Source organism: Lactuca sativa, chromosome 9, assembly GCF_002870075.4.
Source record: "Lactuca sativa cultivar Salinas chromosome 9, Lsat_Salinas_v11, whole genome shotgun sequence".
Lineage (NCBI taxonomy): Eukaryota > Viridiplantae > Streptophyta > Magnoliopsida > Asterales > Asteraceae > Lactuca > Lactuca sativa.
In genome coordinates this window covers 126,096,214-126,115,447 of record NC_056631.2, presented here as the reverse complement: position 1 = coordinate 126,115,447, position 19,234 = coordinate 126,096,214, and the positions used below count along the sequence as shown (strand labels likewise).

At 37.8% G+C, this 19,234-nt stretch overlaps 1 protein-coding gene across 1 annotated transcript; it reads left to right on the top strand.

Annotated features, from left to right (window-relative positions):
- Positions 1-13,820: 13,820 nt before the first annotated feature.
- On the top strand, positions 13,821-19,008 carry LOC111897217 (uncharacterized). Its single transcript, XM_023893177.3, has 5 exons — positions 13,821-14,237; positions 14,318-14,445; positions 14,544-14,656; positions 18,159-18,344; positions 18,814-19,008. Exons 1-5 carry the CDS (start codon positions 13,912-13,914, stop codon positions 18,841-18,843), a joined length of 783 nt encoding a protein of 260 aa, XP_023748945.1. The 5' UTR covers positions 13,821-13,911; the 3' UTR covers positions 18,844-19,008.
- The last annotated feature ends 226 nt before the right edge of the window (positions 19,009-19,234 follow it).

Here is a 19,234-nt window from a genome sequence, read left to right as displayed (position 1 = left end):
TGATTAGGATTTATTCCGCATTAACTGATATTTATTGAGCCGTCACTCCATAATTGACGTATCTCATTATTTATTCGTTTTGCCCTAATATTACATATTACAAGTCTGATCTTGCAACAAGTTAAACGATCAAGCATGGACGATTCTCAATCTAATCCTATCAACATCTCAAACAGTATTGGATCTACAACAAATATTCCAATTCTTTACACTTAAGATTACGAGGTTTGGGCGCATCATTTCGAAGACTACGTCATCGGATCTGAAGATAATGGGTATCTAATATGGGAAGCCATTATGTCTGGACCATTTGCTCATTCAGGAACATCCAGAATTATCAAAACTCAGAAGGAGTATAATGATCTGTTAAAAGATGTGAAAGACGTCGCTCAGGACGAAAAGGAGAAGTTTCAGTGCAACATCAAAGCGTTGAGACTGATTCGATTCGCTCTTCAATTTGACACGTTTAGGTTGGTGAGTTCCTGCAGTACCGCTAAAGAAATCTGGGATCGGCTGCGAGAGCTGTATTCCACAGATGAAGATTTGGAGCACTCTATTCAGACCTTGCTTTTGTCTAAGTTTGGAGAGTTCAAGCAAAATTCTGATGAATCCGTTACTCAGACGTTTGATCGCTTCAATCATCTTCTCAGCAAGATGATCAAACATGATATCGAAAGGAAGCTTATTGAACAGAAGGTTACCTTTTTGAATGGCTTAAGATCCAAATGGAGAGCTGTTGTGTCTACAGTTAAAGCTCACGAACAATTCAAATCATATTTGCTGGCGAAACTGGTGGGAATTCTGAAATCCCAAGAAAAGATAGTGATGCAAGAGAAGAGTGTGGTCTCAAACTTGGGGTCCTTGGCCCTCCTGTCTAAAAGTAGGAATGTAGTAGAAGACGAAGATCTGAACCTGGAGGACTACGATCTAACTTCAGAAGATTACGCTATGATGGTGTCCAATCCCAAAAGGTTCATCAAGAAGAGATTTCCTACCAATAAGAACCGAAATTGGCAGGGAAGCTACAGTTCAGAAAAAGTAAGGGAGGAGCCAAAGACTGAAGAACCAAAGAAAGAGATGAAGGTTGAAGCGGATTCTGGTGTCAGCTGTTATTACTGTTGAGGATTGAATCAATTGAATCATTCGACACATTCAGATTCATTCTTGTGCTTTATCTTACTGTTTTTGCTTTCTTGATTTACCTGTGGAGGAAAGAATCATTACGCCAAAGATTGTGTTTTGAAGAAAATGACAGAGAAAGATGAGGAGAAAGATGAAGAGGCAATCCTGATGAAAAATTTAGAAGAGATCAAATGGAAGAAAGCTGCTTCTAATCCTTCTATGAATGCTCTTATTGTACAGGGTTCGACAGAGGATGATGAGTTTGGTGGCGTACAGGTTTGGTCGACCGACTCAAAAGATGATGAGGTGAGAAAGCCTTCTCATGGAAAGGCTTATGTCGCAAGAGGTGGTGAAAGCAGTGGAAAGTGTCTGATGGTGACTGACATATCTCACATGAGGGGATATAATACTGATGGTGGAAATGAAGACGCAAAGGAGCGAGAGGACTTATGCTTCACAGCAAAACCTCTCAGTGTGCAGATCAGTGAACTTGATGAACTGATCAAGAAGGTACAATCTCTTTTTATTTCGTTCAAAATTCCACAGAAATCATATGAAAAGGAATTAAATAACTTAAATTCAAGAATCTCAAATCTGGATAGTTGTTTAACTCAAACACGGGTCACAAATTCTAACCTAACTGACCAAATAAGCAGGGTGTCATCCAAGAGTGAGGAGCGAAGGATGTGGATTGAGCAGAAGGAGTCGGAGCTGATTAAGTCTAAGGATGAAAACATTTATTTGCAAAGAGACAATTTGAAATTGTTAAAACAGAGGAATGTTTTTTGTTTGATTGCTAAAAGACTTTATGCTAACATTACTCAACTGCATCTGAATTGTGAAATAGGGCAGAAGATACATCGCATGATTTTACCCTTCCTTGAGTTGAAGGAGGATGAAATCGATGCTGAAACATACAACTATGAAAGTGTTGTATCTTCCGATGATGTGAATCCTACTTATATGTACGGTCTGGACAAAATAGAATCTTGTATAAAGTCCAAAGACCACAAGGACATGCTTAAAAATCTTTTGGATGAAAACAATAAGCTGAAACTCAGGACCGAAACCATACAAAAATTCGACTCATTGAGTGCCAATTTAAGTTCAGAAAATAAAATCGATGTTGAAAACGCATCTGAACTTAATGAGGACGATGATATGAGTGAAATTTTTGTAGAGGTTGAAGTCGATTGTTCTGAGTTTGTCAAGAGCGAACCCGAAAACCACAAAAATCTGATTTCTGATAATTCTGTGGAATTCGCTCGTTTGTCCAAAAATAAGTCCCCGGCCCTTGAACGAAAGGCGGTTGTGTACCAAAAGGTGAGAACCACCCCGAATCAAGTATATAAGGTCACAGGAGTAACCGAACATCAAACAGTTGAACTCACTGCCATAGTGAACGAAGATAACGCAGATGGTTGTGATGAGTTTTTCTGGTCAGCTCCTATAGATAATGCAGACGAAACAGTTGGTTTGTCAGAGTGAACGTCCTGGAAAACCAAAGGAAGATATGTACCAGAGCCGCTGAATAAGCCTGACAACTTTGACGTGCCAAGTACAAGTGGCACAAAAGAAATGCCTGTAGAAGAAGTCACCTCCACAAGTGAAACCTCATCTATGAAAAGTGAACCGGCTGTCAAGAAGCTAAAACAAAAGGCCAATATCCACAGACAACCGAAACAGGTGAAAAATCAAAAGCAGCAGAGAAACCTGAGATACAAAAAGAATCTCTCAAAACGAAAGCAGTTTTGGCGTTCTCAAAATCCTCATTACTCTTACCATGATAAAGATTCTAAGTCAGAGAAAAAGACTTTCGGGCCACATGAAGCACAGAACCGAAAGGATAGGTTCAGTCCCGAAAGCAACAGCAACCGAAAAGCGAGTTTCGGTCCGCCAAGTAATAACAAGCAAAGACCTAGTTTCAGTCCTTCAAGCTTTTATAATAAAAGATCAAGTTTCAGACCACCGGCCAACAACAACCAAAAATCCAACTTCAGCTCATCATCGAGCAGCTACCGAAGGTCCAGGTTCGGTACCTCTAATGATCATAAACAAAAGAGTCATTTTGAACCTCAAGTCAGGAAAAACTCTCATTCTAAATTCTCTTTTTCTAATTCTTCTCATTCTAAACCCTCTTCAAAACCCAATTCTGTTCCTGCACAAAATTCAAAATCATCAACGAACTTAAAAGGAAAGTTGAACGGAAAAACGAAGATTTCCTTAGTCAAGGAGAACCAAAAGCAGTCTAGTGCTCAAACACCAAAATCTGAATCCAAAACACCTGTAGCTAATTCTAAAAAAAATCAAAGTGTTTACCATTAAAAGAAAAGATGAAACAACCTTAGTTAAACGCACATATCTTGTTGATGTTTCTCTTACTATTCCTGTTCCTGTGAAAAGCTCACGTGGACCCAAGAAACTTTGGGTTCCTAAATCTGCTTAATTTTTGCAGGTTATAAGTGACGAGCAGTTCGACGAAGAATGGTACATTGACAGTGGCTGCTCACGTCACATGACAGGAAGGAAGGAAAAGCTGAGGGAGTTTCGATCTCTTCAAAATGGTGGCAATGTCAAGTTCGGTAACAACTCCTATGGAACGATAAAGGGTTATGGGATGATAACCAATGGAGACTTCACAATAAGAAAAGTGGCGTACGTTGAAGGATTGCAGCATAATCTCATCAGTGTATCTCAACTGGTGGGCGGTACCGGTCTCAAAGTTTCGTTTGACAATGAAGGTTCAGAAATTATAGAGAAGAAATCCAACAAGGTTATCCTCAAATCAGACCGAAAAGGCGAAATGTTTCCTCTAAATCTCAAACCAATCAAAGGAAATCCAGCTATATGTCTTTTGTCCAAAGCTCATTCGGACGAAAGCTGGTTGTGGCACCGAAGGCTCTCACATCTCAACTTCAAAGACATCAACAAGCTTGTCACCGGAGGTCATGTTCGGGGTCTTCCCTTGCTTAAGTTTGATCGAGAACACTTGTGCGCTGGATGTGAAATGGGGAAACAAAGTCGTCAAAGTCACCCATCAATTATAAACACAAAAGTTGTTGAACCACTTGAGTTGCTTCACATCGACTTATGTGGTCCATCATCAATCGAAAGCATTGGCGGTAGCAAGTAGACTTTGAAGGAAGAGATTCGTACCCGGGATCCATTGTTTCGTGTCTTTATTGACATCACAATTTCCCACATATGTGTTACTTTATGTCTTTTTCTTTTACACACTAAGCACGAAAATATTTTTGATTTTCCATCATTCTGGTTTCATTACTTACAAGCCATTTTTTGAAGTTATAAAAGAGTTGTGGCTCAGAATGTTACACGTGGTCATTCTACTTTATAATGACAGCTCATACTAAAGGGATAAGTTGCTGACTCAGCCGAAAATCCAATCGATTTGATATTTCAAACGGCGCTTGAAGGACAGGCGTGCGAAGTGGAACCGTTTTTGACACTTCAAACGGTGCCTGATGGGAAGACGTGTGAAACGGGACAATTCTTCTCTCTCCTACGTCATCATTGGGGATCCCAAATGTCACGCGTCAATCACCTAAGGAAACCCTTCGTATTTCCCTCGAAGATTTGGGAACAGATTCTTCTCTCTCTTCTCACCACGGTATAAAAGGTAACTTCGACCATTATTTACCTCTTTACTGCACCCAAAATTCAGAGAGCAAGAAACGCTTTGATTATTCTCCTGTTCATCATCTCTCCCAACTTCTTCACTTCAATGGCAGACTCATCTTCTGTTCATGCCACATCCCACATTCTTCCGATTCGTCCTCAAAAAAGTCTGATCATCGATCTCACTCCCCACGTTTACGATGTCTTTATGTTCCCGATCATCGAATGTCTCAAATATTCGCCGCTAGCTCCTGCTCTCACCAAAGTTGAAGCTGTTCCAATGGAGTGTTTATCGCAACTTCGCCACAGCTCATTATGATAAGTCTGTCGATAGAATTTTCTTCGACATTCTTGATCACAAGGCATCCATCTCCAAGCAGCGATTCTGTTCTCTTTTAGGGTTTGAACCCGATTCATCTAGGTTTAACCCTGACTCCATTCCAGTGGGTCAATTGTTTTCCATGTTTTATAACATGGGATACACTGAGGTTCTGACGACGGTCACCAAGTTCAAGAAATCGTGCTTGCCTCCTCAGTGGAACGGGTTATTTACAGTGTTATTCAAGGGGTTATCGGAACACAGTGCCGGTTCGGACGGAGCGAGTCGTCTGTTCATAACGATTCTTTATGGGGTATACAACGGCATCAACCTTGACTATGGGTCGATTTTATGGCAGCAGCTGATTCAGAGTCTTGCCTCTACATCTCGCCATTCCGAGATCTCCTACGCTCGCTTCTGGACGCTGATCACAAAATGGGTGATGGACAAGTATCACGTCCCAATTGTTGCTGATTCTCCACTCTCTTCGATAGGTACTTTCCATACTACGAGGATTATTGTCTCCGATGCATCTAAGTTTCAGTTCATTGGCTCCATCCCTGAGTCGATGTTTGGAAATGTTCCTAGCGATAGCCGCATCATCAGAACCTACAAGGAGTTTCGTCGCTCTGGTCCTAGAGAGCTTACTCCTGATATGATTAAGTCCATTCATGATGCTGATAGGCCTGCTCCAAGGGGAAAGAAAAATGAAAAGGGAAAAGACAAGCAGGTTGGCAAGGGAGCGAAAGGCCCTTCTCTGACGCAAACCTACCAAGTCGGCTCAATCTCCTCCACTGAAGAAGAGGAAAACCCAACCTAGGCGAAAGTTGATACTTGCTTCCTCCTCAAGCGAATCTGAGGGAGAAAGTTCTGACTCCGAAGAGTCCCCCCGTGGTAACACTCCTCCACGATCGCCTACCCCAGAGGTACATGTTTCCAGTCCACCTGTCTCTTCTCCACCAATCTCCATTTCTATTTCCATTCCCCTCATAACCTCCACTACTCAAATACCACCTACTTCTATCCCAGTACCCCCTCCCATTTTCACTGAAGCTACCACAACAACCGCTGAAGTAAGAACCAACGTATCTGATACGGGGGCTCCTACTAAAGCACCCGAACCCACTCCCACTACCGAACATACATCAAAACCCGAACCTACTTCCACAACCGAGCCTCCACCCTCATCTCCTGCTCACTCTGCAGACAATGAAGAACCTTTTCTTGGTGGGGAGAACATGACATTTGATTCGGTCTATTACAGTCCGTATCAGGTGCAAAGTGACGATGACGATGATGCTCCTGTCACCAAGAAGCATCTCAAAGAGCTTCACGAGAAGATTGATTCTCTTATTGCTTCCTCCTCTTCTTCATCACAGTCTACCATCTTCGAGGCTGATATTCAGAGGATTGTTGATGCTTTCACTAAGGCTCATGAAGCCTCCATCAGCTTAGCCACTACCGCTATTGATGCCTCCACCAAGGCCTATGCTGTAGCGACCGAAAAAGTCGAAAAACTATTTGCTGATGCTTCTTCTCTTTTGCAGTCTTTACAGGAAACTGTCGATGCCAATAAAACGAAGCTTGACCCTATTGTCAACAAGCTGGCTACCTCAGTTGCCTCAGAACTGCAGTCCTTCGCCACTCTTCGTCAAACTATCACTGATGACAACTCATCGTTTAAGGCGACTATTGAGGAGCGCCTAACTAGGCTACAAGAAGATCTAGCTGCAGAGAACTCACTCATGGACGCTCTTGCTCGAAAGACCACTGCTCTCAAGGTCAAGAAGATTCAACTCTCCAATTCTCAAAAGGAGATTGAATCTCTTCGATCTGAACGAGAGATTGTTTCTTCATGTGTTTCGGATGTCCATGCCGCCCTTTCCAACATCCTTGAAGCACATGATCCAATACTGAATTACTCAGTCAGGCGTACTCTCGCAGAAAAGCTTGCTCCTGCCCTTTCTCTCCTGAGCAAAATTGAAGGTCTCCTTGAGTTCGTGTCCATTCCGAAACAAGGGGGAGAGGATGTATCTCAACCGCCACCCACTTCTACAGCAACAAAAACAACCGAACCTCCTTCAATAGGCCAAGCCTCAGGTTCGGGTGTCAAAGACAAGGGGAAGAAAATTGCTGAAGAGAGTGATGACGATAAAGAGACGATTGCAGATCTCTTAAAGAAGCAAGGTCGCGATAAGGATGCTGATATGAGCGCCTGCGTTGCCAGAGAGGCTGAGGAAACTAAAAGAAAAATGAAAGAGGCTCATGACCTTCTTGAGAGTAGGAAAAACCTTTTTCCTCCATGGACTCTTGAGAAGCTTTTGAAGGAAGCGATTGAAACTCCCAGCATTTTGTGGCTTGAATCGGTGATTTCACTGGATCGCATCAACTCTGTCGATTCACAGTTTGACATGCCACTGACCTGAAAGGCCTTTATCTTCCATGCCTTTGATAACGTTGCTGATATCCCTCATCCTCATCCAAAGGTTGATAGGGATCTCGTCGAATTCTACCTGAAGGCTGCTCAACCACAGTATCAAACTAGGAGCGCTCAAAAGATAATCAACGTTCGGGTCCTCAAGCCGTTTCGAGAAGGGAACTTCACGAACGTTCGGTTCAAGGTGCTGAGTGAGGGGTTCTGCTAAGACCGAACATGCCATATCGCTAGCTGATCTTCCCAATTTGAATCCGCATGATTGGATAATTTTGCACAACATCCTCCTCACAAATGACGCAGAGTATGGTCCGATTATTGATCACTTCAAGAGGATGCTTGTATGCTACATCATGGAAGTTGCCAAGATGGATCAGGAGATCGCTAGCGTCTTTAAGAAAAAGCCCACTATCTCACCTGTTGGCATCATACTTTATTGTCTCCCAGTAAGTCTTTAAGAATTTAAAGGTTAGGCCATCGGGTCCAGAAGCCTTCTCACTTCCACATGCCCATACTGCATTCTTGACTTCTTCATAACTAAATGGAGTTAAAGGTTGTGTACGAAAATATCACCTATTTGGCTCTATAAAAAGTTTTTTTTATTCTTTTTCATTTTCATACTTCGGAAGTCACATATCATGTATTTGGGCTCTACATGGAAATTGTTATCATTTTAATTATTATTATCTATCTATATCTATATCTATATCTATCTCTCTATCTATCTATATCATACATCATACATCATACATACTTATAAAGCTAGCATTTTTTCTTGAATCTCATGCATTTGAAACCCCCTTTTTTAACTTCCTCAAACCACATTAATTTGAAACCCCATTTTTTTAACTAATACAACTCAAAAGTTTTCTTAATTATGATTTAACACTCAAAAGTTCTATAACTTATATTATGTTTAATTAGAATTTAGTGAAAAGTTTACTATAAAAGGCCAATCTTTTGGGAAGACATGCATACAAATCATATACAAATTTCATAAAGAAAACAAACTTAAAGGTTTTTGTGTTGGGTTAAAGTCTCATGACCACTTTTGAAGATATGTTATTATATTAGAGCTTTTGTAACATCCTGTTAGGTCCAGATAGTGTTGCGTCTTGGGCTCGACATTTAGTCCATTTAATCTCCGGTATGGGCCTGTCCATCCGTGAGTTATTTTGTAGGGTTTAATATTTATAGATGCTTGCATGCATCCTAGAACAAACTTTTTGATAGAGATTCTAATAGTGTTCATCGTTCTTATCTTTTGTAACCCTAATATCCTCTACAGCGGAAGTTCTTCATCGAGCTCTGCTGAGGATTGAATCAATTGAATCATTCGACACATTCAGATTCATTCTTGTGTTTTATCTTACTGTTTTTCGCTTTCTTGATTTACCTGTTATAAGATCTAATCGATCAAATAGTTTTATAAACTCATCACATCCCATTTTAAAGAGATTAATTAAATAATAAATCAGGAACCCCGAGAAGTAATTATTATCATTATTTTATATTATTTGAGCCTAAAATCGAATAATAATTAATAAAGTGTTGGTTTCAGGGTGCCAAATGGGATACTTTTGATTTCCGAGGGTTAAAGAGTAAATATCAGACTTATTCTTAGAAGGAAGCCAGGGTAGAAATGGTAATTTATGGATCTTAATTGAGAATAGTTTGTAGAGGAGGGGTTGTTTTGGAATTTTTGGACTTATATTGAAAAGGATTATGGAGTCAAGGGCCAAATGGTAATTTTGGGACTTAAATTGAGAGAATATGGATGGGGAGGGACCAGAAGTGTTATTATGGAATGAAGTTTATGGGATCAGGGTATATAAACCCGTCACCCATTAAACCCTAACCCTAATTGGGTTTTCCAGCCGCCAACTTCAATTCAACTCCCTCCAGCCGCCACCACCCCTTATTCCTCCGATCTCCGATGCTACAACACCCCCCACTGCCATCGAGTCACAACTGTCGTGAACAACCTACTGTTGGCGTCGAGGACCGCCGGGAAAACCCACGTACGGAGTTGCTATCGCCGCTCAGATCGTTAATGAGCTCACGAATGGGCATCTCTCCGCTGCTGATGCTGTTTCGCCTCGGAGATGCCACCGATAGCGCCGATGGTAGGCGTTGTTGTCGCTCGCGACTAGCCACTGCCACTGCCGGACGTCGGGGACGATCGAGAGAGATGATCGGAGCCACCACCTTGCTGTAGAGGTCGTAATCTCCAACCATTGCCGCCGCAGATGCTGCTGATGAAGACGAGGACCACCGACGGGTCCGTTCCTCTGCTGTTGTGGCTATCGTTCAAAGTATCCGCCGACGTGGGGTAGTTCTGCCGCCAAGGGTCGCCGCCGCTGCCCACTTTTCATATTCCTGCTGCCGTCGCGGCCCAACTCAGGTGGGTGTTGGGTCTATTTCCGGGAAGGAATGTGCGTAAACTGCTGCTTTAGGGTGTTAATTTCGTGTATGGGTGGCTATCTTAGCCGGAATCTCTAGTGGGCCACCACCACCACCGTGAGGAGTTTGTTGCCACCATGAACAGCCGCCTACCGCCATTAGTTGGCTATGTTTGTGTGTGTGTGTGTTTATTAGTATGTGTGAGTGTGTGTGTTAATTGGATGGTGTTGTAAATTGTAACAAAATGGAATAATGGAAAAGAAAATCTGTCACCACCACCGTAGGGTGGTGGTTGCCGCCACTGGCCGCCGTGTCGGGTGGTGGTGTGCTTTGATTTCGGACCTCATTTGAGGGATGTTTGGACAATGTGGGACCAAAGAAACCCTAATTGGCCCAAAGAAACCCTAATTGGCCCAAAGAAACCCTAATGGGCCAATAAGGCTCAGTGTGACCTAAAAGCCCAACCAATGGACTAATGGGCTAGTATTGGGTTCGATAACCCTAATTGGGGTTTGGAAAACCCTAAGGGCATAAAACCCTAATTGCAGAAATCGTTTGGGACACACATGAGAAATTAATTATTAAACCTAAGATAATAATTAATAATCATTGACATACTAGCTTAAGGCAATAATGGACTTAATGGATTAAGTCCTTAATGGGTTAAGTAAGAAACACTTAACCCTAATTGTCATTTTATGTGAAACCCTAATTTCACTTGGACTTTGTGTTGGGCCTTTCTATCAGGCTTTGGCGATTGGACTATTAATGGGCTTTCCAAGAACAAGCAAATGGACTAAATAATCATATGAGGTTTAAGACAATGTGAGAGTCTTGGGCCCAATTTGGAAAATTGGGCCATAGATGGGCCATAACTAGGCTTGTATGATTATGTGATGTTGGGCCATGGGAATACAAATAGTTTGGACTAGAATAATTGAACGGACCTTAAGGAAAGACCATGTAGAGGTCTAGGCCCAATTTGGAAAATTGGGCCATATGTTGGGCCTTGGCCCATTACTTGACTTTTGGGCTTTTGGAGTGTGAGTTGGACTTTGGGCTTGGAACCTAATTATTAATTGGGTATCGTCTGATGTTGGCAGTTCGGAAATCTGTCAATCAGCAGCTGGAGTGTACCTGCGGGACTTCAGCAGTGCCATGTGAGTTCTCCTCACTATATCAACAGGGTCTAAGGCACCAAGGCCGGCCCTTTATGGATTATTTTCGAATTATTGCATGTTATGCTTACTGATTTACATCCTGGTAGTTAGGATGGTGATATGCTATGCTTTAGTGACCCGGTTGGGTTGGTATCCTGGTATATAGGACGATGCTATGTTAGTGACCTGTTAGGTCGATATCCTGGTTATAGGATTGTCGTTATGCTTTGTGATATGTTAGATTGGTTTGACTTTTATATATATACATGCTAGTGTTATATGATGTCTATGTGCACATGATTGTCCTGGTTATAGGATGATGCTATGTTAGTGACCGGTTAGGTCTGTATCCCGGTTATTGGGATGTTGCTATGATTTGTGATTTGTTAGATCGGTTTGACTGTTATATGAAATGAACTAGCGTATGATATTTATGTGCACATGTTTGTTTGATTGGGGGTTGGGTTGAGGGGGCCCTACTTTGTGCTATAGGCCAACATACCCGGCGAGCGGTCCAGATAGGCTGTAGGCCTTGCGTGGCGGTCCAAACGTGTCGAAGGCTCGGAGAGCAGTCTAGATAGACTGAAGGCCTGTGAGGCGGTCCAGTCAGGTTGATGACTCATTATGCATGTTGTTCTGTATTGGTTATATGATATGGTTATGTTTGTATGGCGTTTGTATTTTGGGGAAACTCACTAAGCCTTCGAGCTTACATTTATCGATTGTTGTTTTAGGTATTCTGATGATCGCGGGAAGGTGAAGGCGTGATCGTGCACCTCCTTACATTTTCATGATTGATTCTGGGGGTACTCTGATGTTTAATCTATTTTGAAAGTAAACTGTAATAACTTAATGGTTTTAAATCTCTTAAAAAGTTTTAAATTAGCTTGAATTTTACAGGTGTTACAGCTTTTAATTTGTAAGTTTGTTATACTTATTCGTTTTTATATTTTCTTCGTTTTTGGATTATTGTAATACAGTTGCTGTATATTTTGGTTTAATCGTTAATATATTTATCATATGTTATATAGGGTGATGTTGAAAATATTTAATTTCATACATACTTATATGATAGCATTTTTTCTTGAATCTCATGCATTTGAAACCCCTTTTTTTAACTTCCTCAAACCACATTCATTTGAAATCTCCTTTTTTAACTAATGCAACTCAAAAGTTTTCTTAATTATGATTTAACACTCAAAAGTTTTATAACTTATATTATGTTTAATTAGCATTTAGTGAAAAGTTTACTATAAAAAGGCCAATCTTTTGTGAAGACATGCATACAAATCATATATAAATTTCAGAGATAAAACAAACTTAAAGGTTTTTTTGTTGGGTTGAGATCTTATAACCACTTTTGGAGATATGCTATTATAGTAGAGCTTTTAATTTGTAAGTTTGTTATACTAATTCGTTTTTATATTTTCTTTATTTTTGGATTATTATAATATAGTCGTTGTATATTGTGGTTTAATCGTTAATATATTGATCATATGTTATATACGGTGATGTCGAAAATATTTAATTAAATATTTTAAATATTTTTTTTTTGTTTTGTAATTGTACCGATTCAAAAAGATAATTAATTAAAACTCATACATATGTTATACTTTCCATATCTCTCTCTCTCTCTCTCTCTCTCTCTATATATATATATATATATATATATATATATATATATATATATATATATATATATATATATATATATAATAGAGGTCAAAACACTTCAACCAAAATTCATTTAAAATCTAATATTTCAAGTGCTTTTTAATAATGATTGTAAAAATTTCAACATGTATTACTTAATTGATTGATTAATAAAAATATTAATGTTTTGAAACTCCTAACTATTAAACATAAATTATTTAATTTGTTAGTTAACTAAAAAAAATTTCCTACATAAAGATAACATTTTTATATTTGGTTAATTATATTTGTTTATGTAATTAGAAAACAAAGTGTACATAAAATGACTACTTCAATTTCAAATACGAATCGATACCACTAGAGATGTATGTTGTCTTTAACCGGTGGTAGAAAATCCACATACCCTTTTTAATTATTTATATTAATGCTTAGTAATATTTATTTTATATAATCCTATTCACCTTAATTTTTTAGGTGCAAATTAAGGAAGATGATTCTTGGCGCACCAATATAAAGTCAAACGTACGCCTTGCAAAATATGTAATTAAAATTAAATATCTTATTTACTAATCGACTTATTTTAAAACTCTTGATGACATTTATGAATAATGATATAGTTTGTATGACTTCATTCATAATTTCAATGTTTAATATTTGAAAGTTTATATATGAAACCTTCGATGTTTTGGTGTAATATAAACAGTTTAATACAAAGTTTATTAGTTCAATATTGTTTATTAATAGCTCATTCAAAACACTTAATTTCTTATTTTATCCAAAAAATATTATCGAACATAAGGAAACTAGATTATATTAATGATATACAAAAACTTATAATATATATTGAATATTATAAAAGTAAAAATAAAGTTTATAAGGTATGAAGTATATTAGATAGTATCAAAATATATGTTGATGAATTTTTATGTTATTTGATAATTCGGTTAATGTTCAAAACATGACCAATCTTAATTTCATATACAAATTATTATATCAAATTTAAGAACGTTATTGTTATATTTAAGAATTATACCGATAAACCCTAAAGATTTATCGGTGTTTATTGGCTAGTTTTTTTTTTTTTTTTTTTAATAAAGTAAGTGGAAGTATATAGAACAAGGGTCGATAATTAATTGGAGAAAATTCCGGCGACGATTCCATCGGGAAACCGGAACAAATCAACAATGTATCTGCAGCTAAGCCAAGCTCCCGCCGGAGCTACCACTGCTTTATCCACACAAACACTTCATCCCCCAAAGTTTACCCATCCCGTTCATCCCCTTTTCTCCAATCGCCGCCCTAAATTCTTATCTACAACCACTTCCACATCGTTCTCCAACCACAGAACTGTAATCGTCAATGCCGACATCACCAACAAATCGAAACCCACCACTCCGTTCACTGATTCTGAAGACCAACCCATCTCCGTCGTTGGCCAAGAAAACGTTCCTCTCGAGGGCGTCATTCAATTTGAAAAACCCGATACCAGTGCCCGTTTCAGGAAATGGGGGTAATTCATTCTTCCCTATGTTTCTATATACGTAATCGAATTTCATTGTATTTTTACTAATTTTCTGTTGTTAAGTTCAGTCATGTGGCTTTGCTTTCTGGTGGAGATGTACTCGCCATCCTTTTGTTCTCCGCAATAGGGAGGCTTAGTCATGGTTTCCCTGTTTTCGATAGCGAAACTTTGCGAACTGCTGACCCTTTTATGGCTGGTATAGCCATTTTTTCCTCAAGTTACTAGTAAAACTGTAGAGCTATGAATATTATCTTCATGAAATTTTGTGCTAAAGTGGATATAGACTTTTATCAGGGTGGTTTTTAAGCGCTTATTTTCTTGGGGGATATGGAGACGATGGCCGAGGGGTGAATGGTAAGAGCAATGCCATTACTGCTGCTGTCAAGTCTTGGGCTTTGGGTGTTCCTGTAAGTTATTTATATTAACTTTTCACTGATTTATATATATTTTTTGGTTAGGATATTATTCATTGTTGGTAGTTAGACATATTTCTCTATTCGTTCCAATAGTTAATTGTTTATTTGCTTTCATTAGACAAGCTTGCAAGCTTAGATCCTTGTTCTTGCTTGCGAAAAAACCTTAGTTAAAGCACATGAACTCAAACCATATAATGGAATCATCAAGTTGTAAATGATATAATTCCTGGATCCATGTGTTCTTGATGCGAAATATACATGAAGTAACATATTTTTAGAACATACAAGAACAGTAATGCACACATTTAGATATTTCTAAGCAAATAAAAAGACCATCTTTAATTTCTTTGTTTATGTATCACATGCTATAACAGTTCAAGAAACCATTCAAAATTGTGGTGCCAGTGTCATTTGCTTCTAGTTTTACTTATGCTGCTGCTACAATCACGCATTCCACACAAAAATGGATGCCTTACTATAATCATTATTGGTGTTGGAAAATTTATAATAAACAACATAATATTTCATCTTAAACTTCAAAATTATAGTCAATGTCATATTTACAAAATACTAATATATAATGCTATGTTTTTAAACATAAATATACTCTAGAATGTTAGAAGTATTTGAGTTCATAAAACTATAAAAGATAACCTCCAACGTTTCCTATATTTCTTGAGTTTTTCAACGAAACAACTCTATCCCATATTCCTATACTTCTAATTTATTCCAACAAACAATTAAATATGTAAGTGTCAGGGGTATTTTGGGTATTGTGTCCTCTGTTTCTGTTAGGAAAAGTTGCTATATGAGTAGTGGCTGTAATTGGAAGTTTCGAAAACTAGATATGCCTCTCTTTTCGATAAGGAGAATCCGGATGGCTAGATACTAAGGGCAAAACTGTAACGTCCCAAATTTCAAACAAAAATTTTCATTTTAAATTAAAAACAATTTCATTAAAAAGGTAGATAAATAACAACTTGTTGAGGTTGACAAACCACAATCAAAATCAGAGTAATAAAAGATAGTGAAATAAAAATGCAGAAGACTCCAAAATATATTCATGGATGCAACTACTCGAAGTCCTAAGAAATCAGCTACACAAGCCGCCTAAACCAGTCATAGGCCAAACCTCAGTTTATAACTCAAAACCTCCAATTTGACCAAAAGTCAAATTGATCAAAAATTCAACGGTCAACAGTCAAGTCAACGGTCTTCACGCTGTGACCAATCACTGTGTCACACCGTGACTACTAGGCGATAAAGTAGTCACGAAAACCGTTGAAGCCGCGCCATGAATTTTGGGCTAACAACCAACTTTCACCTAAGGCCTTAATCCTTCAAGACCTGAACTTTAACCCTCCAGATCTCATCAAAATATGGTGTTAATGGATAAAGTTCCCAACTTTATCCATTTGCATGTCCGGATGTCCCAAATACCAAATCTCTACTTCTAGTTCAAGAGGGACCAAAAATGTAACCACAGCCTAACCTTGCATGGCACAACATTTAGGACCAAAATCAACTTCAAATGTCAGAAAAGTCCATAAGACCCCCCCCCCCCCCCCCCCCCCCCCCCCCCCCCCACTCAACCTGTGGGTCTGTAGTAACTCCACCCAAACAACATGAGGGGACCAAGAATAAGTTTATAAACCTAGATCTACAATTCAAAAAGCAAAAAGATTGGAGCTCGAATACTAAAAGAGGTCCAGAGCAAAGAAGAAACTTACCTTGGATGTTTCATGCATGGAAATCCTAAGGCATGGGCTAAGTGGCTGCCTTCCATGACACTCTTTTAGGGGACATTCTGGGGACAAGAAGACATGTATAGCAGAATTTTACATGTTAAAAATAAAAAAGTTATGGCATCTTAAAAACATTATACCAACAACTTAAAAAAAAAGTTTTTTGATGAATTTTGGAAGCTGAAAATCATGTTATTGTTTCTTATATTTATATAATTAATATATGTGTAATTTTATAACGGGGTCCCTGTGGGGGTTTCTGGACGGGATTTCCTACCCCCGTCCCCGCCCCCGGTTTTTAAAAAAAAATTCCCCCAAACGGGACGGGACCCCCACGGGACTTTTTGACATCCCTAGGCCACACTAGGAAGAGGAAGCTCTCTTCTCCAGCTGCTTAGGAGGGGAGCCAAGCATTCAACGATAATATGCTTTTAAGTGTTAATGACTTGATTCAGATTGACTGACTAGCGACTTCATGGGAAGATTTTTGAGAAAGTGCAACAGCAGTTTCCTGATTTTCACCTTGAGGACAAGGTGAAAGTTTTGTCTATAGCAAGCAGGAGGGGCAAAAAGCCCAAGGAATACAATTTTGTTTGGTAAAACTTTAGAAACTTGAAAGTGATATTAGCAAAAGCATATCAGTTTCCAACCTCCAATTGACAACGTCCATTCCATTGGTTTCATCAGGATGATAACATTGACAACAATCGACCTACAAAACAATCACGGGAACACTCTCCTAATCTTATGTTATCAACTCTTAATCCTATCCTATACTTATTACTTGGAATAGGAATAAAACCATCAACACTGACTCAGACCATTGCAGAAACTTCTTTCTGATAATCACTCACTATTTGATTCAGCGGAGGATTCTTTTCTCATGATTGATAGCAGATCTATAACAAATTAAAGAACAAAAAAAAAAGTGATCCAAAATCGTATCAGGATAAGATAAAATAAACAAATAATTATAAGTACATTGCTATATCTTGGATTCTTCCCTTTTTGGATATGATGGCCTTTTGGTTTCTTATGAGTTTCAACTTGTCACTAAGTAGAGCAGCCATCTGTGAAATCTTAAGATGTGTTGTGTAATTATTGTAGCTATCCATTCTCCTTTTCATTGGAATCTTCATCTGATTTAGTGGTAGTCTTTCAATTCTTTTATTGAAAACTAACAAGAAACATACTTTTTATCTATTTGTGTATTGCAAAATCCTACTTCAATTTCTTTTTTGTTTCTTGGGCTGTAATTTTTAACAATTGTATTCTTTTAATTTTTTTTTTTTTTTCGTAATAAACTTTGCTGAGACTGTGTCTCTTTCAAAAAAAAAAAAAACTACATTGTACTATCCATTTATGACATTGTATATTCAATTTTCCTACCAACTCCTCAAGTATAGCAATATTATAGTTTCTATATATATATATATATATATATATATATATATATATATATATATATATATATATATATATAGCTGCTACTTTGTGTGTAATGTGTATTTATATAGTTATATTGAACAGAAGAAGTCATTCAAGTATGTTGTTTGGTATACATGAATCTACTACTTAGTTGAATTAAAGTATGTAAATAAAAAAACAAAATTATCATTTGATGTAATTAAATTTTTGTTCAAATTGGATAAGTCATAAAAGAAATAGCCAAAAGTTATAGTTTTTCTTTCTCTAAAGTTTGATATTTTTAATGGAAAATATGTAATTACAAGTTATTGTTTTTTCAGTTGGGAATATTAGTAAGGGCCACAAGTATAGGGCACATCCCTCCAGCAAGATTCATTGCAGTTACATTGGGTAGTACTGCTGTGTTACTTATAGGGTGGAGAGCAATAATATCAAACATCTTAGCTGATGATAAGAGCAAGAAGAATGATGTCTACAAGCGTGGCAATCCATTTGAGCTATTTGAGGTACATTACTTCACCTAAACTTTTCATATTTCTGATAGCCTTAAATGCAAGAAATAATAACGCACCTCTACCTCCCTTCATTTGATTTTTATTGCATCCTACTTACATTTCTTCCTATTACAATAATACATTTGAAAATCTACCATCTTTTAGCAATGTCATTTAGATTAAACAATTTTTACATTTATAATTGGAAAGATTTTTCTAGTGTCCTAATAAGGTAGAAAATTGAAAGTACAATGGGTATAGTAGGGTAGATTATACAGTACTAAATTGCAATGTATTATTAAGAAAAGAGTTAAAAATACCATATTGTAATAGAAAAAAATGGAATTAGGATGCTACAATAGACAAATAAATAAAACTGCATTGTAATTTCATGCATGGCATTTTGTCATATTGTAACAAGAAGAAATGAAAATATGATTTGGTCTTATATTAGTTGTGAACGCTGGTTATTTTCTTGCAGTTGCTGACGTCATTGGTACGAAGATGGTGACACATGTAGTTATCCTTCCTATTCAAATTCATATTGTAATTATTGGAAACTCTAAGGCAACAGGTTTACAAAAATACTTTTAACAAGTAATTTGTTTTCGTTCCTTTTCCTTGCCTGATATAACAATTAATTCTTACAACTAATGAGTATAGATATTGTGTATTAGTTGCGCTACAAAAAGGGTCTGGCAAAAGTGGTTTTTTTTTGTTTTGTATGAGATCTGTATGTATTCTATTCTACTTAGACACTGTGATGGGCCAACTAGGGTTTTGCAAAAAAAATAAATAAATGAAACTAAAAAAATAGGCTGTTTGAAATCGAAAATCATATTAGTTTGAAAAATTGGCGATTTGGTTTTTCTGGCCTAGCGGTAAGGAATGACTCTTAATTG